Genomic DNA, 27,935 nt, shown 5'->3' with positions numbered 1-27,935 from the left:
CTTCATTGTACTAAAGAAGACAGTAGACTCTGGAGGCAAGGAGAAAGGGTGGAAAGGAGAAAAAATGGGAATTGTGCAAGTACAAAGTTTTCAGAATGGGCTAAATTGGGACTTGGGCTGAGTTATTTTTAGTGTCAAGGTTTGTGACTAAGTGACGAGGAAAGCACATCTGTATATGCTCTTGAATCTCTGTTGTTCATTCTGGTTTAGCTAAGTCTGTTAAAAGTTGCATTTTTCTTTCTTTCAGGAGAGAATATTGCATTAAATGAGGTGACAAAACATAGAGGGTTTTATGGTTGTTCCTTACAGTGCCTATGGAGATCTTCTGGATGAGTTTTATCTTCCTTGTTATAGTAAATTATTATTTATAGTATTATAGTAAGTGCTGGAAGTGGCAGCTCAAAGAAAGTAACAAGAATAAGCAAAACCAAGAGCAAAGATGCATTAGTACTGGATTGCAGATGATGGTAATTAATGGCATTTTCACACCACCGGCATATCACTAGTAGGGGAGGAACTTGCTTTGTGGTATCCTGTGGTAGCCACCACCGCTATTCAGATGCAAATAATTGAAAAACAAATTTATACTCTCTTTAACTGGTATTAGAGGCAGTAGTCGAAGTTTGTGGAGCCAGGCAGGCTCTTGGGTGGTGCTGTGTTTTCGTGAAGACTGTGAGGGCACTGGAGCTCTGAGAGGTTGCACAGAGCAGGGCCCTGAGCAGAAGGGTCAATGGAGACGTGAAATATTTTTATTACAGCTTCTTTAAAGCTTTTTCTTAACCTAATAAAATCAGTTCCCAAAGACTTTCCAAGGTTACCCTACTGGGGAGGCCAGGCGAGACCTGGGAGCTTGGCAAACTGTTGTCTTTTGAGTGGGGGAAAAAAAACCCCACACAACCCCCCCTTGCTGTTTCCAGACGCTGCCCTGAGGTTTCTGCCTATCATGCAAGAGAGTTAACCGCTGCCGAAAACTTTATTTTGTTTAGTTGTTTTCAACTGAATAACTGAACTGTTCTAAAAGGAATGACTTAAACTGTTAAGAGTAGTTATTTGCTGTGTTAGATGTGTAGGATAATTTTGGGATTCTTACTAGAGAGGCTGTAAGTGCGTAGATCATCTTTTTTAATAGAATATTATACTGTTTGCTTCCTTCCCCTGTCTTGTTCGGAATAAAAATGTTTTCACAAATAACACTCAGTTATGAATGACAAAAAAAGGGTATGAAAATGACCCCATTGTCAGCTAATTGAAGAAGAATAGGTTCATGGAGCAAAAGCACACAGGAACCAAATTCTCTGTTCGTCCCAACACAAATGCGCTGTTGTTTTATGAATGGACAGAAGACAAGATCAGCTTTTTGTTCCACTGATTTTATTTATTTATTTATTTAAGATATTGAGGCTAGTGTTCTGAAGGGCTATTTAGTGCTAATATGGTCAGTAAAGTTGATCCATGATTTATTTTATGAATTATTTTTTTACGTTCTTTTCATTCTAGTCTTTACCAGTTGGCATCGAGTGGCTTGCTGTTGTTTTTAATTGTCTTCCATTCAGGGGAAAGGAGAGGAAAGCAGAGAAATATTACAGTATATCTGGGGGGGCTTGCTACTCTTTGCATCCTCCGTTTATATCTTACAGTGGGAGTGAAGGACACTGAATGAAGAGCTGTAGTGCTGGCTGGGAGCTGGAGAGCCGGTCCCAAGGTCTGCCCCTGCTTCTCAGTCTGGGCAATCGGAGGGTGCTGTGCGGGGAGATCGGGGGGAAGGTCTCCCTAGGGAGAAGCTTTGGGGCTGCTCCACCACAATTCCTGCTAAATTAGGTGTGGCATTGAGAAAGGATCCAAAGGATAGCACCTGTGCAGCCTAAATTTTTGCAAGATGGTATTTTATGTGTTTCTCATAAATCGTTGCATGCTGCTAATAGAGCTCAATTTGTAAGCCCTGACTGAAACTTCATTTTAGAAGATAAATGGGTTTCTTTCTCAGAACTGTATCTGTTTTGCTGTTTGTTGCTGATGATGGTTTAATGGATTTATAAGCACAAAATGGTTCTCTTCAGTGGGGGACAGTAAAGAAACTGTACGTTAAATGTCTTCTTGATCACATCGATGACTGAATTGTTCGCCCTCAACTGCCTGTACTAACAGCCCCACCTTCTGATGAAGTTTTAAATGCTAGTACGTTTACCCCTTTTACTTGTCGTGTGGGAAGAAGTTAGTGCATCATCAATCCAAGAAAAAAGATGTTCATATTCCTCAAGCCAATACCTGTTAAGTTGAAAGAGTTGCAAACTGCCACAGAAGTATCTAAAATCTCTAGTGCGCTACAAGCTAAATTCTGCTTAAGATGGGCTTTCTTTAATCTTCTTGCCTCTCTGGTTGTTGCATGTCTCTAGGACAACAACAAACAAGAATGACTGTGAACCTTCTCCTGAGAGTCTCTTAAAACTGCAGATATTGTTCCTTCCCCGAGATTTATGAACTCTTTCTGGGTTTTCAGCCAAATCTTTGGCTCCTGGCTGTGCTAGGTCGCTTGGACTGTGCAACACCAGCAGAAAACTTCCCGAAAGGGGCAGGTGGAGACCTTCTGCAGGGGGTGGTGGTGGAGTCGGGACGTGCCGCGCTTCTGCCAAGCCTCGTCAGCCCCACCGCCTCCCCGCGCCCACCGCGTGCTGCCCTACGGCGAAGCAGCTTCAGAGGCCACCAAGGCTGAACAGCAGGCAGAAGAGTTTAGAACCATTTTTGGCCACTGTCCTTTAGATGTATAGATCTGGCTTAAACTATTGTGTCAATATTTATTGGCATATGATGCTGAGCATACAAGTATTTATTATACTTTGCTCTCTATTTTAGAAATGTGTTAAAAATGCGTGGAAGTGCATGAAACTGCTTTCATGTTTCCAGAAATGCATGCGCGTGAATACAGTGTGGAGCTTTATTGATTTTAAAATAAAGCAAAGTGATTGCCAGGGCAATTCTTAATTATTTAACTCTGAAAAGTGAGGATTATAAACTGTTAGAATGTCAACAAAGTGCTTGATTTTTATAAGTGCAGTTCTAATTTTAATACTCCCTTGATCCTCTATTTGGGTGTATGTTTAATATACCCTTGAATTGCCAGGTTTTGGCGTGATCAGGACTTAACGTAGCATATGGTAGAGTTACTGATTCCAGCCCATTTGCCTTCAAACTTGTTTTCTTCTGCGAAGGTGATTATAAAGAAAAGAGTTTCCAAACATCTGGCCTTAAGAGAAAACTGAAGTGTTCATGCTTCAGCTCAAAGACTGTGGGGATACATGATGTTAAACAGCATTTTTCCTAAACATGCAAGTAGACATTTGTGTACCTTTTAATGGTAGTAATTCAAATGAAAGCATAATAGTGAATCTGTTCTAACCAGCTATGAGAATAGTGTTGGGCAGTTTTACAGAGCCACAAGCATGCACGTGTGTATTTACATTGCTAATAAATGCACAAGCTGCATGCAGAATTACTGCTACTGAATTTGCCACTATAATTTCATGTTGTTCGGTTTTGTGTAATAAAAATGGACTTACTTGACAAGAATTGCAGTATGAAAAGTTTAATGTTTCGTTTATAATTAAGGAGACAGAATTCATTAACTTAAGGAGAAGTTTGCAAACAAGTCAATGTCAAAAAGAACATGTTGAAAGGATACAATTGTTTTTACTCTATTATGTCCTCAGGCAGTTATTATTCCCTGCAAAATAGCTTAACAAAAATTCAATACATCCATCTAGCCATGTTTTCTATGTCTTATTCCTACATTTGTTTAGTGTTACTATATTTGGATTCTTTCCCCACTTTTTTATATTTAGCATGGTCCCAGAGGGACTCAAATGCATTGAAGCCCAGAAACTCCGGGGCTCTCCCAGTTTAGTATTTCTTCTGGCAACTACTATAGCTACAGCCTGCTTTTCGGTTTCGAGTCTTAAGGCTGAGAAGATGAATGGAAGCTGGTACGGGCTGTGGTGGCAGTTCAGATCCTGCTCTCTGCAGCATTGGGGTTTGTGGCTCTTTATATAGGAGTTTGCGTGCGCTGTAGGGGAGGTGCGATGCCCGGCTGCTTTGCTTTACGTATGTCCGGTTTTGGAGACCCCATACCATCTCTGCTACGGTGACAAAACTTAACGTTTTTTCGCAATACAGATTTTTTTGTCTCGTTTTGAGACTGTCGCAGTGAGGTCAGTAATGGCTTTGGTTCAGCCGTGTGGTTTGTGAGCTCCACGTGCCGAGGTGGTCCCGAGGTGGAGGAGGATGGTCTCCTGCTGAGGACGGACTCCTCGGGGAGCACAGAGAGGCTTTGTTTACAAATTCTCCTCTCCCAGCAAACAAAGCAAGCTTGTTTAACAAACACTTGACAAACAAAATGGACCTAAAATTAGAATGCTTATTTCATGAATGAAAATTTACTATGAAAATAAACATTTTTAGGGACAACAGAAGAAAGTTCTTTTGAAGTGCACTTTTTTCGATGGTCCAAAATTTTTATAAAGATACTTGTTGACACTTTGTACAGATAGCTGTTTCTTTACTTGCTGTTAAGGTTTAAGTTCTAACACATGCCTGGAATACTGTGGTAAAGCGAGATTTTTTATTTATTTATTCATTTTTTAATCTGCAGATGTAGGGGAGAAGAGTAGGTTTAGATATTTTGGCCGAGGGGTGTTACTCTATCCTGATAATATAAACTGTAGACACTTAAACACTGAGATTTATCATTGCCTTATTTTCTCCTTCAGATTTTGAGTTTGAATAACATCTCTTTGTGTGTGTTAAGGACATGTTAACTTGAATTTTGCAATATTGTTTAGTCAAGATCCGCAGAAATTAAGTTTTTACTAATAAGCTTTCCTGTGCTGTTTTCTCCATGTTGTCCTATAACTTTACTCTTTTCTGCTATCCTAAGATTACTGTTAACACCTATCTACATGTACCACTGTTGTTGAAGTTGTTTCTTCAGCACTAGGTTGTGTATGTTGAATGACTAAAGCTAAATTATTTGGCTTTTATTAGGGTTTTTATTGTTGGACTCGAAAAAACATGTCAAGTGTACCATATATTGATAGCAAGCCATGAAGTTAAAAAATCTTGTACTGTTCTGAATTATCAATTCAGAATATTATTTCTTGTTCATAGATGTATGAAAGCAAATAGAAATGAAAAAAGCTGGAGTGGCAATTTTTAAAGTGACATTGGTTTTCAGCATGATTTGATCGCATAAACATTATAAATGCTTTTGAAAATCCCACATGACATATCGTAATCTAAAGGCAACATCTCTCATCTGAATTAGGAGTGTATTTCAACTCGTGAATGTCAGTGTTTCACACTTTGAAAAGCTGTCAATTAGTGTAGTATTTATTATGTCTTCAAATATTCCACAGACTGAGTCAATAGCTGGGCATGAAGGTGAAGTATGAAATTATTTATTCAGTATAAGGCTACCGTCAGCCCAGACTTTCCTGGGTAGGTCTTATTTTCTTGCCCTCAGAGTCTTGTCTGGAAAGATTTTTGGCAAGTTCTCTGTGTTTCTGGCTGAGTTTTTGGAAACCCCGTTAGAGGCAGAAGCAAGGCTTTGGGAAAGTGTAGGGCAGAGGCAGTATGGCCGGTGGTGGTTTGATGGGTATAGGTGGTAAGGCAGACAGAGATCTGACCCGTAAGGCTGAGCAGAAGAAGGGGCACTGAGTAGCAAGTGCTAGCCTGTGCTCTGAGCGGCCTGGAGCCCGGGGGTGGTTGAGTGGGATGAAGGGTTGAGTTTTGGAGCTGGGAGAGAAGAAGGTTTGGGCCTCCATGGAGAACTCTTTGAGGAGGGTCATTGGAGAGACGCTAGGAAAGATGGGGAAGGCTTGGACGCTGAGGAGCACTGGCGCTTGCTGGGGAAAACGGCACAAGGTCTTGGAGGTAACCACAGAACACAGCAGTGGTAACGGGGAGTTGATTTGAAGGCAGACATACAGGCAAAGAATGATCAAAAGGGTTAAAAATCCAGAGAAAGTCACGGACAGGAAGAAACGCAGGTTTCTGTGTGCTCTGTCGGTGCACAGCAATGAATGGTTTTATCCAGAAGCCGAGAAGCTACGGTTGGGTTAAGTTGCAAGAGCAATGCATGTGTTATGCATGTATAAAAAGAGTAAATTGGTGACTTAATAGATACCTGAAAAGTAAATACTGTGTCTTGCTGTAGAAGATGCCGGCTTTTCTCTTGTGTCGTCTTTTAGGATTATTCAGGGTCTTTATTGCTTTAAAAGATGAGAAATCACAGATTTGAGTTGAAGTGAGTTGTATGAGTAAGGGTAGCAGGTTTAGTCCCGGCTTTCTTTCGATCATCACAAAGGATTAAAAAGTTAATTTGCATTGGTTTACTTTTTGGTACACCATAGTCATGGTCAATGTTTTTAAAAAATAAAAATAAAAAATGATGCGCACCGCCCTCACACCCATTCCTGTTGTGCTGGTGGTTTAGTTCTGGTGAACGTTTATGTTCTGCTTCCCCGTGCAGTTGTACAGAAAAATATTTTAAAACATGCTCACTTTCATTTAAATTCTACCAATTTAATTTTGTGTTTGGATATTTTTTTTTTCTGTTAAATAAACATGGCCTGTAGTGTTTTTACTTTGATAGCTAGGTAGTAGAAGCCTCTTTGACAGGGCATTGATTTCACTTTCCTGTGGAGTATGTCTGTAAGCTGCTTAGATGAATGCTGTTCTTTTAGACAGGACTCCAGCTAGGGAGGTATTAATGAATGTTTAAAGCTATTTGATAGCAATGTGACAATTTTGTGTAAGTGTAAAGCGTGAGTATGATATATTAGGTTGTGCATATTTTTCCTGTGATTATTTCACTTTATGTTAAATATAAGAAAATAAACTTTAATACTTAATTTCATACATTTAATTTAATGAACTCAAATATTGTCAGTTCATGGCAACTCTTCAAGAGAAAGATATGGGATCCACATGATTGAAACACTCACTTCTTTTTCTTTTTTTCTTTTTTTTTTTCTTTTGCTTCTCACAGCTGCCAAAATAAACTCCTTTTGAGATAGACCTAAGTCAACATAGTTGGTGTGTCTCTAATGAAGCATTCCTCCTGAGGCCCCTACTTGGGTTTTATTTTTTTGTCATAGTTTTTTTTAATCTCTCTTTCCAACTTTAATGCTAGGGTTTCCTTAAGAATTTCTGCTGCAGATTTAAAATAAACAAATTCCATTTCAGTAATCGTGCGATTTTATTCTCAGAGACCTTTGTTTTTTGAAGTAAAAAGGCAATGCATATTACATTTTTTCCTGTAATATACTTGATATTTTTTTAAGTTGCTGAAAAAGTTGGCTAAAATTCAGAGAAGCTAATATTCATCAAGTGTAGGAGCTTAGCTCTTCTTTCTTATTGTTTTCCACTCAAGGTTTCTCAAACTGTGCTAATTTTTTTAGGATTCTTGTGTAGCTTCTCTATGAGCAAGATGGATACTGCCTTCCAGCTTCAGAAGTATGTCCGTGTGGTACCATCTTTAATTAGCTTGTTCCCAACTGGATGTTTAATGGCAATTTCCAGTAAATGTTAACTGGTTTTATATATTTTATTTAAAATCACAAAATCATGGTTTTTCCTATAAATTTTTTGAACATATGGCTGTTGTAATTTCATAGGGAATCTCAGTCTGTAAATGTGTACATATACACCTTGAATTAGAAACATGCTTTAGAATTTCAGTCGTGTGTTGATGTCACTCTTCTGCCAGTTTAGTATCACTGATACTTAAATACTAGTAAATGAGAGAGATAAAATGGCAATATTTGAAGCTATGCAATGTTTTAAAATTCTTGGTGGCAGTCTCTGGAATTCCAGCCAGGAATGTACAGTATGGTTTTCCTGTAGGTACCATCCCATGTCAGCATCACTTATTTTTGTATGCCAAATACAAAGTTTATGTAGCAACATTGAAAGCTAAACTTAGTTTCGATAGTCTGTTTTAATCAAATGCCATTGTGTACAGAACAGATTGGCAGATATAAGCAAAAAAGAAATAATAATAAAACAAGGAACCTTGGGAAATACAAAAAGGCAAAATAGATGCGTCAGTAATTTGATGGTGTACAAGTACTTAGAAAACACAAGTTTAAGTAGTAAGAAAACATAAGCTTAAAAAGTGACCCTAATTTTATGTAAGCTTTTTTGAGTAGCTACATACTTGTAATATTTCTCTCTCTTTCTCGGTTTCAGAAGTTGTTTATCTAAACCTGAAATAATAATATCCAAATGACAGACAAGCATGAAGACAGTCAGCCAACTTAGGGCAGTTCAGAATCCATAAACTTGCTGTTTCTGTCATCAGAAGTCTGGAACCAGGGTACAAGAGCTGTTGTAGGGCAAATAATGCTCTTTATTGGCCTTGAAGGTACCATTTTGTAATGTTTTGTGCTGTTGTCTCTATGGTGTGAAACACCATATGCATGGCAAATTCAGCCCAGTAGCATTCACTGTTTAGATTAAGCTTACTGAAATCTAAGAACGGTAAACATAGAACTTGTGGTACGTATCTATCCCTCTGTCTTAGCCAGAAAAAAAATGAGCGAGAACAGGTATGGGGTGGGAATAGGCACAGATGTTTAATGGCTTGTGTCCGAGTTCAGAAATGTTACTGTACACTAGACACCCATTGGCCTGAGTAAATCTCAAAATGCAAAGAATAGGAACATCAAAGTCTGGCAACCGCCCCCCTGCAAGTTATCTTTAAATTATCTTGTCATAAGTATCCGTTTACATATGTGGTTCTCTATCTAGTCATCAAGGAGATGTTAAAAGTGTAGTTTTTATGATGTCATTCCTGAACACACAGACTTTTTTTTTTTCCTCTTCTGTGCGAGCGTAATCACTGACTTTATTTCAGATATAGTGGCTTTAATATGATGGCTTCAGATAGAGTGGCTTTAGTTGCTTAAAACAAGCAATGGAAAACTCTCACTTACTGGTCTTTATAAATGAAAAAGAACAAACTCTTGGCAAGAAGTCTTGGAGGAGTGTTCAGTGCTTGAAAGTGGTTGAGAGAGTATGCCCAGAGCTGTGCGTTATCTTTAGCTCTGGCCCGTTGCATCCCAAGCTGATAAAACAGAGGTGATAAACGCCCGCCGTGCACACATCCCTTCTGCGGCAGCCCTCCACGACAGCGAAGCCAAAGTCTCTTGAGCATATTAATTACTGTTAACTTGTAAACTCAAAACCAGAATTATCTCCTTGATTAATATGGTGGCGTTAGAGAGGATAATGGGATCTGTTTGAGTACGGTCGTGGCTATACGTTATGTAAAGCGGCGCTTTGTTGGATCTTGCTGATGGCACGTTTGTATATTAATGTGCAGCAGTTCATAGCTTGGATCTTGTGACATAAACACCCACAGCCTCCCGTAGCTTGTTATACTCAGTGAGTGGAGGGAAAGATAACATAGGCATACGAAAGGAGGAAGAAGAGCTGGGCATAATTAGAGACTAAAGGGGAAAGAAAAAAAACCTCCCAAATTTTCCCATTTTTCCTCAGTGGAAAGCAATTTTTTCTCTAGCAGTCCATGAGCCTTTTCAGACACCTGTTGGCCATTTTCCAGTATCAAAAGCAAGCGAGAAACTGTTAAATATTTCAGATTATTTTTATGAAAGAGGACAAGGTGAAAGCAGCTATTTAGAGCACGCTGAGTTAGGAAGATAGCAGAATCCAAACAATTCAGGAGATTCCTAGGAACAGCATGTGTTGGGAAAACAAATGATAATACTTTCTGAAAGTATTTCAAGGGACAGGGGGAAGTATTTCTTTGTAAGTGCTTTGCCATAGGCGAATAAAGTGCTGAGATTTACCTTAAATCAGAGTGAAATTTAAGATAAATTTCATTCTATTTTTGTGGTGGGTTAAGAGCCTGGTTAATGCAGTTAATGGCCAAATAATGGCATGATAGTTGTAGGATATTGAGTGTGAATCTTGGCTGTCTTCCTTTTTGTCTTTTACTCATTATCTTAATCTGTTTTACACTTACCTGAGATATTTTATGTACCCGAGGGACACTATGGAAACCTTCTGCAACAGTAAATTTTTTTTATATTGAGTGAAGAACAGCTAAGCATGAATATGCAGTCAATATTTATAGGGAACTATGTGTTTCCTACTAGTTGTAAGACATGTAGGAACCAAGTGCTATAACTATTTTCTCCTTGGAAACAGTTCATCATTAGTTATTTCTGTGAATAACTTACACTGAATTGGGAAATAAACAGAAAAGAGGTGAAAGTTGGCAAATTATACCATTGCTTTGGGCAGTTTAAAGATTGTTGGGGCACATTTAAAAACAAAATAGCAGAAAAGTAACATCATAACAAATTAACTGATCTAAATAAGTGTCGGTGCACCTCTGTTCGAAATACAACCTGAAATATTTGCATTTCACTTATAGGAAATCAAACAATATAGGAGAAGGTGAGCATTTGCTCTGCATTTCTGTATTTGAGGTGCATTGGGAAGCGCGTTACAGCTCCCTGGCTGGCCTGTAAAATTCCCGTTATAGAGGTTTTGTGCCTCTGATAACATAATTAAAAGAATGAGAATCAACACAGCTTTTGGAAGAGGGAGGAATGTTTCCCTTGCACTTTATATACTTCTCAAAAGCAGTTTGAGTTTTATGAGCTAGAAAATTAATTTTGGTTATTATTCATAACATCTTTTAAGGATTACAATGCATTATTCATTATTAAAACAGAAAGGTGGCTAAGCTCTCAAGAATGCAGCTCTGGGGTCCTAAAAACATTGGTTGCGTAATTAATTTGAAGTTTGCTGTTTGGATAAAGTCAGCTTGTTTGATACTGGCACTGGAGTATCAGGCAGTCTGTTTGCACGCGCAACCGTGGACCCCACCGTTAAACCCAACTTAGTGTTACTTATTCATTGAGTAACCCACAAAGGACACGTTGGCTGATTTAGCTCCTCTTTGGTATATACTTTCTTGTGTGCTGAATACTTTTTGATGATAAATCTGAAGTCTCCAACCATCTCTCATTGATAAATAAAGCTGCTTGCTTTATTCCATATCTGTTAATCTTAGGAGGCTTTTGTTAGTTTACAAAGATTAAAAAAAACCCACCTGACTATGAGGTGGGAGTGAATTTGTGTAGGTTGTTTTTGGGGCGGGTTTTTTTGTCGTTGTTTTTCTGAAATCTTTCAGGCCTTCCACAGATGGATCCCACGCGAGTGACCGCGGATGGTTGGAAGCACAAACGGATTCAGATGTTCGGCGCTTTGTCCCTGCCGGCGCTGGCTCACCGCGCGGGCGCAGCATGGTGCGGGCCAGCCTCCGCCTGGGAAAACACGGCGGTTAGGGTTACTTGCAAAGGACTCTCCTGGGGATCGATAAAGTCTATTTCTGTTTATGTAATGAAATCAGGGAGCAAGGGTCTGCTGTAGTACTTTGCTGATGGGATTCCAGCGGGGTTGTCTTTCAATGAAAAGACTGAATTTAATAAACCTGTAGTCTGGCGCGCTCGTTCTGGGGCGGTGCTCCTCGCTCTAATGGATTGCTGATGATAATTTAGGGTTACTTTGTTTACGTAGTCTGAGAGCTTCTTTTTAAGCAGCTGGCTGGAAATGGAGATGAAGGCAGTCTTAATTCACTTTTAATAAAAGATCAATGGGTTTATTGTGAAAAAATAGAATACAGATGTAAAACGTACCTGATAAAAGAATTAAATGTGTGTTTAACCTTCCTATTTTGTTTTTTCAGTGCTACTGGTGCTTGACCTTCTTCATTTTTCAGACTATTCTCTTTCTTGGTAGTTTTACATTTTAAATTTTACTTAGACTACAAAAACAAACTCTGCTGGTGTTTTTCATCTCAAGTGCTTACCAAATCCCTCAGATTTTACAAAATATTTAAAAAGTAATCTCCAGACTAAAGTCTCATTAAAACCTTTGCCCTTCCTGTGGAACAAAAGTTCAGAGAAGTTCTGCTCGATTCTGATCTGGAAACTGTAAAACAAAAAAATATCATGGTGTGAAGTATTAATTTAGGCTTGGCAGCTTCACCGTAAAATTTATTTCCAGAAGTTTCCAATTAAAATGCAGCATGTCTAATAGTATAAGGGAAAGCACCTTAAAGGCTCTTTCTTTTATATTATATAGGAGGAAAAATACCCCAAACATTAGTGAAAATAAAATGTCTTGGAGGTATTTTTTATTTAACAGTCACATATATATTGCAATGAGTTGACTTGGTAGAAGAAACCACATCCTTAGGAATTTCTTGTACTAATTTTCAGTATTGCTTTTTAATCAAGCCATTTGATAGATTAGTCAGATATTTCTAAAGATGCAATTTTTTCTTTTGGGTTTCTTTATATCTTTATTCTACCTTGTGCTCTCCTGCTCCTTGAACAATGCAGTTTGGATGTTTTCCCCCTGTGGCCTTTTCCCCCTGTTTCAAAGGAGAGAAAGCAAAATTGGAAAGAGGATGGATTGACTAGGATGGTTAAAAGTATGGAATACCTTATGTAAGAGGATGCAGTAAAGAATTTATGTCCCTTTGGACGGATGGAGGTACCATATTTGCTGTCATGAGTGGCATGGTGATTGTTCACTGCATTTCTGTAATAGAGGTAGGAATGGTCATCAAACAGAACTGCATTTTGCAGGTTGAAGTAAATCAAAGCAGTTGTTTAGGATTATTGAATGGCAATATGCATTGTTACTGAAGTTATCTGGTTGTGGAAGGATCTGTATTGCAAACTGTTGGAGGTCAAGAGAGTATTGGCAGAGTAACACTATCTGCTTATACTGTTCGTTTAGTCTTCACTGGGTATTTTCTATGGACTGAAAAGCTGTCAGAGATGGGTTATTTAACTATCCCGTGGACATCTGGTATGGCCTGCAGTGGCTGTTACGTTATAACAGCTTAAAATGTTCTGTCTCAAGATGGGTGTTTCTGGATGTCTATGAAAACTTTAAACGGCATCAAAAATAATGAAATTTAAAGCAAATGTATTTTTTTATTTCCAAAATCATTTCAAAATATCACATTTTACATCTTGTTATATATTTCTCAACCAAATGTAGATCCACAGACAGAACTATGTGCAGTTGTTGTATATTGACGGAGTGCTTTTCATCAGCAGGTGGTATTGGATTTAAGAAGCTGAAACATAAGACAAGTGCTTAGGGATGGTCTGTAAGGTGATACTGCTTGTTGAAAGTCTTGTAGTTAAGTATTTCCCAAGATGGTCTGGACAGCATAAACAGTGCTACTGTGCAAGAGCTTTTATATTATGAGATAAAAGAAAGCAAAATGTTTTCAGTTGTGGAATTTTACCGTAGAGAGAATTACTTCTGCAACTGATGCTAATTTAATCTGAAGCCAAAGAGAAATGATTCTCAAAAACAGTTTTGCAAATCTGATGAAGTTCTACTGTGAGAAATAGTTGTGCAGCAGTTCCCGTCAGGAGATCCCCTTTCTATTTTGGATGTTGGGTGTATACTGCAAATCAGCAATATTAAGAATAAGAAGGAAGATAAATAGCATGCTTAGAGGCAATTTTTTTTGGTGATGATGTAATCATTTTAGAGTGAATAATGAAATTTGAACATTTTTCTTGACGTACAGGTGCTCCTGTACATGAGGCGCAGAATCTGGCTGGGTTTTCACGTTCCGATTTTTCACAGTCCAGAAATAAAGGGGGGGGGGGGGGGAAAAAGTGAGGTGGATTCATAGTTGTTTATTTTCATATTGAAGTTTTAAACATTTTTAAGAAAGCAAGTAAATTGAGAGTAGGTGCTTGGGGGGGGGGGGGGTAAGGCAAAAGCCCTTAGAAGTTATTGCATTTGATTTAACAAATTCTGTGGATTCTCTTTTTAATTCTATCAATATAGACATAGTACCAATGTTGTTCACGGGGAAACTCACCTCGATATGTCGTCGTGTTCCCACTTCCTCCACGGAATGAGTCATGGGATGCGGGTTTAACCAGTGGTGTAAATAAAAAGCCTTTACGGAAGAAATATCTTACTTCTAGTATGTTTGGAAATACTTTTAGAAAGGAAGGATATTGAAGAGCATCAATGGCTTGTTGAATTTTTACCCCTAACTACATTGTGTGTCACTGGGCAGTGATGTGTCATCACCTCAGCCTCATATATCTTCAGGGAAGTTTAGTAACAAGATTCTAAATTTTGGGGGAAGAAAACATCTAAAGGAAGTCACCTCAGAACTATTTCTTCCTTTTTCCCTCCTACGTCGGGTATTTTGATGCCTAAAATAAATACTGAATCTACAGTGATGGGTTGGATAATCAAATTTTCCCATGACTGTTTTGCTCAGTACTAAAGCAGCTCTTTTTTGTTATAACCAAGCTAGTGATGCTGCAATGCAGTTAATTTTATACATCCCATTTTATGACAGAATATGACATTATAGCAGTAATTGGGAAATTTAGAATAGGGCTGTGTAGCGATATGATTTTCACGCACGGGATTCATAAATGTGATGTATTTCAAGATGTAGGGGCAGTAATTTCTAGGAAAGTGGCTGAGCAATCTTTACTTATACCCACGAGTATTCCCATGCTACTAGGAAAGACTAAACTGCCACCTTGTACTTTCTGTACTTAAGCAACAACCCTGAAAGATGGTTACTTGGCTATCTCTACCTTCTTGGCCAGTTAAGAAAATGTCTTTAAATCAACAAGTAATTATGTTCTATTTTTTAAAAAATCTGACTGAAAAGGCATATTTTTTTCCCTAAGTCCTTAAATTGTTTCATCTGAGTAACGGTGACTAAAAGTGTTCTTTAAGCGTTACCTTCACGTACCCTTTCAACTATTTCTGTTTAGACAGCGTAACATTTCAAAGTGGTTTATTTAATAATGTCATTTCCATTCTCTGGCTCCAGAGGATTTTCTAAGGCCTTGAGGTTTAAGCTTCTGCATGGAATTGGAGGAATATTGTTTTAACTTAATATAGAAATTTGCATTTAATTTAAAAGAAAAAAAAAAAAAGCAAAACAAACAACAAAACCCAAGCAATGGTAGTTACAAGTCAATCCTGAATGTTTTTCAAGTGAGAAAATCAGTCATACAAACTCATTTCATAGAATCATAGAATCGTTAAGGTTGGAAAAGACCCTTAAGATCATCAAGTCCAACCGTTAACCCAGCACTGCCAAGTTCACCACTAAACCATGTCCTCAAGCACCACGTTTCGAAAAGATACATCAGGTATTTGACAAGGTTCACTATGAAGCTTTTTTTTTTTATGTGGACAGTTACGACTTTGTTTTTATGAGAGAGAATTTTTGTATTTCTCAACAATTTAAAGTTGGTGGGAAATACGTAATGAAAAAAGTTAATTCTGCTATAAATATTGTGAAGAGTCGAACAGTGAGAGAATGAAAGGAATTGGGAATCTCTGCAGCATTCAAAAAATGGTTCTTCTGATTCTCCAAAACTGGGTGTTGCAGCATAAGGATGTGTCTAAAAGAATAGCAGAGTTTGTGAATGCAACTTTTAAAAATGCTTCTTTATCACCAGACTGTAGTCACAGTAATTATCTGTGTCCCTTCCCAAACATTGGTCAGCTTCATTTGAGACCACTTTGCATTTTCGTAGTAGATGTTGGAGAAAAAGCAACCTCATATCAAGACGATCATCTTCATTACCTATTTAATATTACTGATATGAAGAACTCCTAATTGCATCGACTGCAGTGTGATTTCCTATAATGCTCAGTCTTTTAACTGTTGCCTCAAGACCTGTATAATTGAGATCCTTAAACTTTTTCATTCTATTTATTCTATCAGCTTGAAAAACAGACATACGTGTAATGAATTTTCAGTTTAAAAGTTAATTTGACATTGCCACCATAAAGCTCTGAACACTGAGAGGGTATGGATTAAATGAATAGTGGCTCAAAGATAGATTTTTGACTTACGTTATAGGCTGATGAATAATCTTATTTTAAATCAAATGAAGATCTGATTAGAGGAGGTGGTTATTGCTGAGGTGGTGATTTTCTGTGTAGCTGAAGGGAAAACAATTATGGCTGTTTAGTTTCTGGGAATGTCTGCAAAGAATATCCTTTTAGTAAATCAACAAAAAAGGTAGAATTTCACTAATCATTACCTGTAAGCTATTCCAGGAAAAACTCTAGGAACTAAAAAGAAAATGTTGCTATTTAAGTAGCAATGAACAAAATGCTCCATCACTAATGCAATAAAAATAGCATCCTGCTTACTGTTAAGTGGGGTTTTTTTCCATTAGATTTTTTTTTTGGGTCTCCATTATTTGCTAGAATGACCAACACTTGAGACGAGCTGCTTTTGGAGGTGCTGAGTTTTTTAGTGTCGGCACCAGCTCAGCAGAACTCTAGAGGATAGATTAAATACAGAGCTTCAGTAAGCAAAGCCAAAACTTCTCTAGTTCATCTTGTATACCATAAAAACGTGTTATGTTAATTTTACACTTTCTTCAAGTGCCAAGGTTAAGTTTGTATTCCTGAGATGGTGCTGAAATTACTAAAGGAGTAAGCCTGTGATTTCAGTGAAGCTGTTTCTGACTCATTTGGTGTAGATTAGATTAAAACTATTCCTTGTTCATAGGAAAATCTGGAAAGGTGTACCCAGAGTGTTCTTGTGCAACTGATACGACTACTTTCTTTTTCTTTTTTTTTTTCTTTTCTCCTTTCTAGGGTCAGTATAGGCCCTCTGACTTGTTGTGTCCAGAGACATACGTCTGGACGCCTATAGAGCAATGTCTACCCCTGCTCGAGCACTCGAAATACTGTCGATTCAACCAGGATGTAAAAGCCGGTAAGTTTACAAGTAATGATAGATCTGTAAATTGTCTTGTTTTTATAATGTATTGGTATCATCTGCTGCTGAAGCATTATGGACATATTATCTGTAAAGGATAAAAACTGTAAAATTCACAACTCCTCCAGCAAGCGTTAGCAAATAGAGTATTCCATCTTTTAACATAAAATAAGCCATACAAATTTTAAGTACGTTCCGTTTTACAGACTATATGTAGTTCAAAAGTAACACACATTGCTGCCTTTCAGATAATTATTTGTTATTCTGTGCATGAACAAAACCTATCAAATAATGATTCCTGCCTGAGATTCCAGTCGGATGAATGCATAAAGAAAGGAAATTAGAATCAATACAGGAAAGTGAAAGGAATGGAGAAGCTTAAAGGCATCAAGTGCTTTTGTTAAGAAACAAACTGGCAGATTTAGTTGAACAATCTGTCAGAGAATTTGAAGGACGCGATGAAGAGCAGAAGCACCTTAAACATTTTGAAGTAGATGGGACATAGATTTTTACATTCTCTAAAATAGATACTTAGTGATTTGCCAGCATAGAATGGTCAAAAATAGTACTGACCAGAACATACTGTAATAATGGTATTGTAAATCAATGCAATCAAATGGAAAAAAATAACTGTACTTGCTTTAGCTACTGGCTCTGTGGGCTGATTGCGGGCCCCAAGGGAGCTGTGTTAGAGAATGCTTCCTCTGGTGCTTGGGTGGGAAACAAAGAAGTGATTTAACTTTTTTTTATTAATTGCAAATTGCTGAATATCTTCTTCTTGAACTTTTCTCTTTCCCCACTGAATAGCAGTTGAGAAAGGTGGTGGTATTATTCAGAGGTGCTGGTGATTAAGCTCGAGAGTACATAACCCCATGGTCTGTTTCTAGCCATCAAAATACAGATTTACCTGTCTCTGAGTTTGAGTAGTCTTCAACAGCTGCTGCTTGCTTTTTATTTTTCATGGCTGTAGTTTAAAAAAAAAATTCATTGACGAGCTGGTTAACTGTTGGAAGGGCAGGATATAGATAAATGAAGGGAATTTGAAGAGAGATGACCACTTCAGGAGGATTGTGAACTTCTGGAGAAGCTGCTTCAGTTTCTTGCTTTTCCTCAACCTGCACATGTTGCCATTTGTGATGTGACTTGGATGCTCATCTGGAACACCAAGATAATAATACTTCCTAATTGTAAAAGTTCTGAAAGGGTAATACTCTAGTTAAAATACTACAGTAATAAGATGAAATACATTTCTAGGTATAGATACTGATTTAAAAGTTTTAATAGCAGAATTATGTTCTGTGTAAATAGAGAATGTCCTTTAGGGACCATGCAGGTAGCTGTGCGATGTGGTGGAAAATAGACTGGGGAGCGTGGTTGGATGCTCTTTGAAAAGAGTATCGGTCACCATGGGAAGAGCTCAATGCATAAGAGATTTAAACGGGTGGTACATCATGTCTTGATCAGCTAGAATCATCATTAGATTGGTGAGAGGAAATTGGAAAAAAATTACAAAGGTAGGAGGAAGAAGGGAAATGGTTTTGCAGCACAGTGGTGTTCAAGATACTCTTGTATACAGAAATAAAAGAAGTGCATTCATTTAAGCGCAAAAATGACAACTAAACTACTGCCTTTGAAGGTGTTAAACCTGTACCAGCAAAGGGGCATCATCTTCTCAATTCTGTGAAATGCCTGTGGCATACCACGCATTTGGAAACTGCAGGATATAAAATTTTGCATCGTTATCAGCACAGAATATCTCACTCCTGACACTACTGGAACTGTGACTTATGTCCTGTGGTTTAAGGAAATTAAAACATAGCTACATGTTGAAATGCACTGGACCTGCTGTGAGCTTATAGTCATTTGAGGTTTAAGTAGTTGCTAACTCTAAGGAAGCTATTTCTCAACAGTAAAATCAGTTTCCTTCTTACCTCTTTACTCTCTACAATAGTCACTAATATGAGTTTAATGAAGTTACAGTGAATTTAAAGAAGAGCAATAGGAATGATGGTGTGCTTTATGCCTCTTGAATCAGCTTTCTATAATACTGCCCACAATTATGTCAGTTAAGTAGGTCGTGATTTATCAGGAGTGGGACTTCCGACGTGGAAACTGAGGGCAATAACCAGATCCAGGAAACAACTGGGAGAAATAGTGCGCCTTGCATTGCTGCCTGGGGCAATAAAACAGTCACTGGAAATGGTAATCTTTTAATATTGTCTGTAACGTCAGAAAATTTCTGAAACATTACCTCACACTAGTTTGTTCATCATGTTTGGCAATTTTTTAACAACTTTTCCTTCCCTTAAAAAAAAATAAAAAATTTACCTAATAAATTTACCAGTTGCAGGTTATAAAAATGGATTCTAGAACAGCAGTGGGTGCTGCTTCAGGAGAGGGTGCTATGCGCTCTGACCTTCCACGTCTCTGCAATATGAAAAGATTTCTGAATATTCATACACATTACATTGCAGAGCTCCTTTCTGTAATCAGATACATTTTTTTCTTCTCTGGGGAAAAAAAAAAAAAGAAAAAGAAAAAAGAGATGCTCACAAAACGTAGCAAAACTTTTCTAAAGTATCGGGAAATATTAATTGATATTTGCAGAGGATTTTTGCCTGGTTTGCATTATGTGGTTATCCTGAGCCTGACCATTTTCAAATGGTTTTGAAGTGTATTGTTCTCCAGCCCCTTCTCCTCTGACGTCTAATACTTTTGTTAACAGTTGGAGAATGAAGAAGAGAGGACAGATAAACTAAACAAAGTTCTTAACTCTTTATTCCACAGAGATAAGTCTAAAAAAAGTGTCTAACAGTTAATAACTTAAAAAAGTAATAATAGGAATGATAATAACTTTTTATTGTTTTGGATGGCAAATCGTGGGTGCCTGATGGTTGAAATAGGTCCAACTCTTTACTACTTCTGGGCAGTGTAATGAGATTCAACCTTATTTAACCTCAAAACAGTCATACAGAGACAGGGATGAGGTCTTGTGCCAGCAAACTCTCAAATTTGATCTTTAAATAAACTGCTAGTAGGCTCTTTATGTGCAGTTCCTAACATGTATTGAAAAACATCAGTTTCTTCAGAAAAAAAAAATCCATAGCAATGCTCAGACAGCATTCATGGATAAAAGGTCGTGTTTGTCAAATATTCTTGCTTTTATAAATTACCAGTTTTGCCTAAATTACTCATGCCTCAGAACAGATTTTTCATTTTTGTTGTCAGTTCAATTTGAAAAATTCAGAAGACCTGGCATCATCTTATAAATGAGCGAGGTTTCTTAGGATTCTGATGTGTTTATTATTAAACAGTGGCCATTCATTTACTTACAAATAAAGAAGCAGTTAGCGAGGTAGGGCAGTAATAGAGGCTTTGGATACTGATGCATTCTGAAAATTGAGATAGTGCTAAAGTGCATCTAAGGGGCCATTAGCCTTTACTTTGTAAGAATGAACCGTATGTAAAATGAAGCTGTAAGTACGGATGGAATTATGTTGCAGAAAAAAGAAGTTAATTAAAAGATTGCTCTGCAGATAAGTGCTTGTCAGTGACAACATATCAAAACTGATGAGCAAAATTCAGTCACGTGATAGTGTCTGCTAAAATATCCCCGGGCACGGTTTGTCTGTCACACCAGTTAACTTCCTCCACTCTAAACTGGTTTTCAGGTTTTTACTTCTTTGGTACTTTAACAGCTTTCCCCATGGAACAAATGCAGTATGAAAGGAATTATAATTTACTTGGTATCCTGGCAATACTTTTATCCTTCCACTTTCCATTTTTCTGAGACTAACCAACTGATATGTCTTTTTTTTTTTCTAACATCTGTTGAGAATTTCGGTTTGTTGCTCCTGAGAGAAGGCCTGTGAAAAATGTCTTTATGAAAACCTACTTTTGGGATGGTAATTAAATTAGTGGGAAACTTCAAATCTTTCTTCCCATCACCACTGGACTGTCAACACCTTTAAGAAGCAACTCCAGATAAGGGCAGGTACAATCGCAGTCTAAAGTGGTGGCTTCAAAGCCTTCATAGTTCTCTGGCCTCTTGACTGCGTCATGTAACGTGGGGTGCATGTGTGCCAACCAGGGCGAACAGGGCGCTTTTACCCAAGTGAAGAAGCTGGTCTTGAGCCGAATTGCTAGGCATGGCCCATAGCAATCTCGGTGGTGGAAGCTGCTTCCCACCTTCCTGTCTCTGCCGCTTTGAGCAGAAGCTTTGAGCGGCGCAGATCAAAAAGGACTTTAATGCTCTTTTTTTTTTTTTCTTGACTGACGTGTTTGCTGAAGTTGATAAATTGGCTAAGCTAATACACATCTATTCAGCTTCCTGTATTCTAATGACAGAGTGAAATTAAAATGGAATTGAATGGAATACATTAATTAAAATGAAAGTACTTTCTCCAGTGTTGAAAAATACACGACAAAGGCATACATAGACTTCTCTGTGTTGGCTTTGTGTGTTCTTGGAGACAAGGCGCTCTTTGCTCCAGAGAGTATAGTCTAACACAGACCACGACGGATGCAAATGGATGGTATAAAGAATCAGAGAAGCACTTCTGGTTTGTCTGGTTGATTATGGTAATAGACTAAATTACAGTCTAGTAATAGACTAAATAGTAATAGACTAAACTGACTAAACTGTATGAATTTTTTTGTAAACATCACAGTGAAGGAGAGTTTTGAAGAGGGATCTAAGGAACTACATTGGTATCTTTTAGAGTTTATGGAGAAATCTTTCGCAGCATGAGAGGTGTAGAAGAAATGAAGAATATGGGGACACACAAAGGAGTTTCATTCAAAAACAGGTATACTGGTCTGGGATATCAGATCCCATAGTCAGTCCGAGGTAAAACTTGTGTTACTGCCTGTAGGTGCTGGGAATGGCGATGGGGTTGAAACAGACTGTGGAAAGTTTTAGAAATGAGGTCGGTCTGATATGATTAGAGTATGGGTAGCTGGTAGAGACAGGCATGGAAAGATGGGGAAGGAAACTTTGCAGTAGTTCATATAGGTAGAATGATGCAAAGAAGGACTTGCCAAGAACACGAGGAAGCTGTTGAAATAAGTAATGGTAGGATTAAAACTTGAAAATCTAGATAGATATTTGTGGAGATGAATAAGAGAGGCTGTTTTTTAGATACACGATGTAGAAAGATACTAGATGTGAAAACCCGAAGAGATTGCAAAGCCAAGGTCATATGCCAGCAGAAATATGCCAGTGCCTAACAATTCGGCAACCACCTTCCTCATTGCTCTTGATGCAGACCAGACTTTGCCTCTGGCATCTCCACACAGCAATAAAGATCTTCCTTCTTCCAGCAGAGGAGTGGAGGTCTTTAGAAGAATTTAGGCTTTAGACTATTTCCAGCTGGTCTGAGCCAAAATGATGATAGGCATTGGAATCAAGAGAAGATAATTTGTCTTTTCTGTGCTTTTCGGTGATCTGCCTGCAGCCACCCAGGAACTGGTGAGGCTATGTCTGCACAAAGGACAGATGTTGAAACCCAAAAAGTCTTATAAATTGTCTCCTGTTCACATACAAGTCTTAACCATCTGAAAAAACCAAAACAACACTAAAATCGGTGCCTGAGCTCTCCTTTCCAGGAGTATCAATCCAGTGATCAGTGCCAGAGTCCTGGGACGCTCCACGTATCTACGTAGAGGTCAGAATTTGAAGTGAGGGGTCTCGCTTCAGGCTCACAAAAATCACTCTGTAAAACCCCCCATTCGATGTATTACTTTGCGAACCGAGTTGATACCAGATCACTAGTGTTTTTGAGTTACTGAACTAAAGAAAATTACTTAAGATTTCTAGTCTTTTTCTGTAGTACACTTGTAACTTCTATTGCAAGTTTTTAACAGATTTTTAAAACTTCTTCATTTTCTTTGCTACATGCAAAATGAAAATTTTCACAGCTTTGCAGCATTGTTATTCTGCTGCACATAATAAGCTAGAGGAGTAATAGGCAAACAACATTCCCAGTATTTAATAACTTCTGAATCCTCTTATTAGCGACTTGATTATGCATCGTAATGCTTCTTGCAAGAAACTGAGGGTTATTAGTTCCAGTAAATAAAACTCAGAATTTTTACCCAGAAATCTGCAGGCTTGGGCAGTTATACAAAACTGTATTTATTTTAAAAATATATTTGTGTGCATAGTGCTTTTACTACGAAAATAATCTGTCATAACTATTTCAATAACCTTGATTTCTAGTGCTGTGTTTTTCAAAATATTTAATTTTATGTACAGTTTAGATACTATTCTTTGCTGATAAAAAGGGTGTATGTCAAACACGTTTTACATTTATTGTGTATGTGAACTCAAGTACTTTGAGTCTTTTTTTTCTTTTTTTTTTTCCCATCAAGTACAGAGGCTGTTTAATTTTAAGATATATTTAAAAGGTATAGTGTAGTAGCGTGATTCTGGTCTTATTCCTCCTCCCTCTCTTAACGTAAAAGCCACGATCACATATTTGTATCCATGAAGTGAACTGTGGTTGCCATTTGGTCACGTCTGATAGTTTAGATCCCTCGCAAAGGGATGTATACGTGTAGTGGTGCATCTTTGAATCTAGTCAGATGGGTCAATGCAAAAGACAGCATAGGTCAATGTTTACGAGGGTAGTGTGATGCAGATTAATGTTTATAAGGATAAATGCACTGAAGTTCTTGAGACGATGAAAATGTAGTCACAAAACTATCACAGATGGAAAACATTAAACAAATTGTTTAGAACTGTGCAATCATCTGATTATGGAGACATTGCTGGTTTGCTCTAAAACAACTGCTGTTTACCGTTTTGTAAAGATACAGTGTTGTGTACTTTGGAGAGTTAGGCAACAGTTTAACTAAATTCTGATAGACCATGAACTAAATTCTTCTGAAGACCTAACTTTCCACTATCTTATCAGAGCTATAGGTAATAAATTTGAATTCTACAACCAAGAAAAAGATATATCAGTTATTTCTAGCAGCCCCTCTAGAAGAGAGACATCTTACAAGTTCGTATCTGTTTCTAATTAAGTTTATAAGCACTTGGAATCATCAGAACGCATATTTCTAAATCCAGTGTGCTCCTTGAGCATACAAGATATTTAAACAAGGCAGATAGTGCCAATAAGGTGTAGCCAGGGAAATTTTTCCCCTCACTTTTTAGTATGTTTGGATTAAATTGAAATTTAATGGTGTGGGGTTTTAGCCTCATATGCAAAAATATGCTTAAATATTCCAGTGCTTCTGTAATAAAAAAGTAATGTTATTAACCTAATTTGTGGGTCCTAAATAACCGGCACTGCATAAATTGGCTTGTGGGTTAGAAATTACACTGAACCATCAGCTCTGCAACAGAGTCTCCCAAAACAATCAATTGCAAAGACAGAAAGGTCTTTAAAATGTGATTTGCAGTACGGTCATAATATGAACTCCATTTTGCATTGTTCTAGCAAATCTCAAACTTTGCTAAATATTTGTGATTTAAAAATTTGTATTTATTGATATTCTAAATATATCTGCTTCTGACATATGTGTAGCGGAGTAAACCAACGCCCCTCAAGAAGCCCCATCATCTGACTTGTAGTGTAGTTCATGAAGCATTTGGCTTGGCCTGCAAAATTCCCCAAAATACATTTTAATCCAAAATGACCGTCATAGAGATTGTGTAATGAACAGATGTATTTTGAAATTACATATTTTTTTGAGGAGTTTGCTTGAAAAATAAAGATATCCTGGCATACTTCTCCTTGCATTGAAGAGATGAATCTTGATGGTTGTGTGCGCAAGATAGTCCTTCACCGTTTGAATGTTGTGACATGTGATTCTCTAGCAAAATCATTCTGCTCTTTTTTGTGACTGGACCAGAAGTGAACTCATTAATTGGTGAAGATTCAGGGGAACGCGAGGAAGGACAAGGACTGCCAGATCTTGTAGGAATCATTTTGCATACTCGGGAGGTGTTAGAAACACAAGAGCAGAAACTAAATAATGTGGGATAATAATGAGTGATCATGCAGATTTATTTCATGCCGAGGATAACTAGCATATGGGATTAGTTTCAAAATGTGATAAAAGTTAAAAGCTGTAATTAGGCGCAGATACAGAGCAGCTGTGGAAGCGACACCACAGGCATGTGCCGAATCCCAGCACAGCCACACGCTACCAGCCACCACGGCAAGCTTTTTCCAGGGTCAGACCTTTTGTAACGATCCTCGGTGCCTCAGAACATGTTTACTCTCTGCTCTGGTGACATCATCCCGACTTTTCACATGCAACATAATTGATTCCATGTTTTAATTAATTTAGCCAGTAAATTGATTGCTGTAATCTGATTTATTTAGCTGATAAGCTACTGCCAATTGCTTCAATTTTCCCTATTTCATGGAAACACTTGCATTTGTAATTCTCAGCTTGACTCTTGTATTTGGATATTTTCTCCTTCTCATATATCAACCTTAACGAGGACTTTGCCCTTCTTTTCAAAAGCTCCTCTTAGTGCTTTCTGCCATTTTCACTTCTATACAGTTCAAATATTTTAATAAATAGTATTTAACTCTCTTACTCTTTCAGATGCTTTCCTGTTTCCATCCCATTTTTTGGAGCTGTAACTCCCTAAAGCACGACCCTGTAACTCTTGTCTTTCATACTATTTTTTATTCCATTGGTTTTACTGTCACTGTAAGCTTGGGGCTCAGTACTGTGTTTTGCTGTCGGCTTGAAGTGGCATTAAAACTTGTGATTAAAAGTCCCTAGAAGTCTGGTTGAAAGTGGAGCTGCCTCCTGGGAAGCCTTCTTGTGAAAGTCTGAAGTCCTCGTTAGTACGCCTTCACTACAGCTGCCTTGGGGTCAGTCCCATGGGAAGATTTTGCTTCAGAAAAAGAAACAAAGCTGCCAACATTTTTTATTCTTGCATAAGTGTGATGAAAATAAGTATATGGAAATATATTTATAAAATAGAATTTAAAAAAAAATCCGGAATTGCTAAAATTTCCTTTATTTTAATTAAAATTACTATCTCACCCACAAAATTTTTTTTTAATTCCCTGGAAGTAAGGTTATAATCCAGAGGTGATGATGGCCTATTAAAATTACAAAGTGTGTCTTCTTAATTTGTTTGTGCAATGCAAAATGACTCTAAACTATATAAAATGAGACAATAACGCTATTCCTCCATTTTTAGCCCTTGTAAAATTAATTTGACATGAAAAATAAAGTCTGAAATGCTTTTATGTGTCATAAATGTCAGCTTTGCAATCGGTGGAAGTTGCAGCAATTGAGATGCTGGGAAGGACGGTCGTGGTTTGCTCTCACGCAGGCCTGAAGGTCAGTGCGTCGTCGTCTTAGGCACTGTTCATGCTCCAGAACCGTGAATCATTAGCGTCACGTTGTAGTTAGGAAATTACTGATTTTAGTGGAGTTGAGTATTTGGCTTCTTGGGTAAATCTTACTGAATTACAAGGTATTTTAGCTACCAGTTGAAATAAAAATGCGGTTTATGTAGCGTTTCTGTTTTTTCTTATGCAAAATATGTTCAGGAAACGGATGGAATAAGCTGTTCTGTTTGAGATGTCAGTGCAGTTACTGGTTTTAAAGCTTTACTAGAGTTAGTAATGAGGTAAGCATTCTGTGTTTATCTAAGAAAAATACGTATTTATGTTTTTCATGAGAAATGAATGAAATGTTTCATTCATGCCTAACAGGAAGTGTTGGTGTGGCGGTTGCTTTCCACCCCTCATCTTTTCTATTTAAGATGCATCCCTAATTTAGTATTCTCAACCTTTAATTCACAGATTTAATAGCATGTTTGATGTGTTTCTCCCAACAGTAACTGAGTCACTTTTGATGATGTTCTTGAGTTGACAGGTACCTTGCTAGACTCTCTGGAAAGGTATGTGTGCAGTTTTGATTCCCTGTTAGTGAGTGAATTAGAGTTGCTTTCATTTGCTGTTTCCAAGGGCTGGTTCGATTTTGACCATCATTTTCCGTTCTGTCTCTAAATAGAAATGAGCAGCTCAAAATACTGAACATGCCTATGTTGTTCTGAATAACTCGGATGCTTTGAGGAACAGAAAAACTCAGCTAACAAAGGTTCTGAGAAGCACTGGGGAGAGGCATCTGATGCAGGATAAAGCGTGGCCAGTCTCATCAGTGCTGCCCCAGAGCAAATAAACCTTCCCAGAACCCAGCGTGATCAGGCTTATGTATTAGAAACACCCGCAGAGCCCAGCAAAAATGAGTTGGGAAGTGAATGAGCTTATAAACTTGACCTAGCTAGCGTGGATCTGCAAAACTGCCTTGTGCAGTCTGCTGGTTGCCTGGGTCCTGCGGCCGCAGAACCTAGTTTAGGGAGAGAGTCTGCAGGGCCAGGCACAGAACTAGGGTCTCACAACGTTCACGCTTTTAAAACCTAGCTGTACCTGCTGCAGGGGCACTCTCACCTCCCTGGTCCTGCTGGCCACACTATTCCTGATACAAGCCAGGATGCCGTTGGCCCTCTTGGGCACCTGAGCACACTGCTGGCTCATGTTCAGGCGGCTGTGAACCAACACCCCCAGGTCCTTTTCCGCCGGGCAGCTCCCAGCCGCTCCTCCCCACGCCTGTAGCGTTGCATGGGGTTGTTGTGACCCAAGTGCAGGACCCAGCACTGAGCCTTGTTGAATCTCATACAGTTGAGAGCTCCTCATAAATAATCTGGGAATTTTATACTTATTATTTTATGTGCGTCTCTTTCAAATGTGTCCAAAACAGCAGGCCATACTTGGATTTTAGGGTTAGGCAATGTAGTCAAAGGATTGTATTTGCAGGTAAGCAGAAGCCTTTGCAGGTTGCTGTGAATTACAGCCGAAAATGAGCACTGCTGCGAATTGCTGTATTCCCAGGAAATGTTTTCCATTGGCCCCTGTTCATGTTTACTCCTAGAATAATAAGAGTCAAAACACAATGAGTTATTGTTTCCGCGTGGCACAGCAGGGTGAGCGGATTTGGAATGGGTTTGCCAAGCGATTAGTCTGCTTGCTGCTCAAGATTGAATTGCAAATCATAAACCAGTTGTATGATTTCAGGCACGAAGCCCAAAAGTTTTGTTCGTAAG

The 27,935-nt window shown here is 38.1% G+C and overlaps 1 protein-coding gene across 19 annotated transcripts in view; it reads left to right on the top strand.

The window, feature by feature from the left end:
* ATE1 (arginyltransferase 1) overlaps positions 1 to 27,935 on the top strand; it is a 92,560-nt gene that overhangs the window by 46,946 nt on the left and 17,679 nt on the right. For 14 of the 19 annotated variants that reach the window (XR_015706234.1, XM_087764209.1, XM_087764206.1 and 11 more), the window contains one exon: positions 16,723 to 16,843. Coding sequence is in view for 15 of the 19 variants with exons in the window: in XM_087764209.1 (XP_087620335.1) it covers positions 16,723 to 16,843 (121 nt within the window). In the remaining 4 variants the exon portion in view is untranslated. Of the gene's footprint in view, positions 1 to 7,451; positions 7,491 to 11,218; positions 11,334 to 16,722; positions 16,844 to 27,935 lie in introns of those variants that run through there. The other 5 variants (XR_015706236.1, XR_015706235.1, XM_087764214.1 and 2 more) reach the window with 3 other exon arrangements.

The sequence above is a fragment of the Nipponia nippon genome, unplaced genomic scaffold (genome assembly GCF_047370975.1).
Source record: "Nipponia nippon isolate SJK-2023a ecotype South Korea unplaced genomic scaffold, ASM4737097v1 scaffold_3, whole genome shotgun sequence".
In the NCBI taxonomy this organism is placed as follows: domain Eukaryota; kingdom Metazoa; phylum Chordata; class Aves; order Pelecaniformes; family Threskiornithidae; genus Nipponia; species Nipponia nippon.
This window is presented reverse-complemented; position numbering and strand designations above follow the sequence as displayed.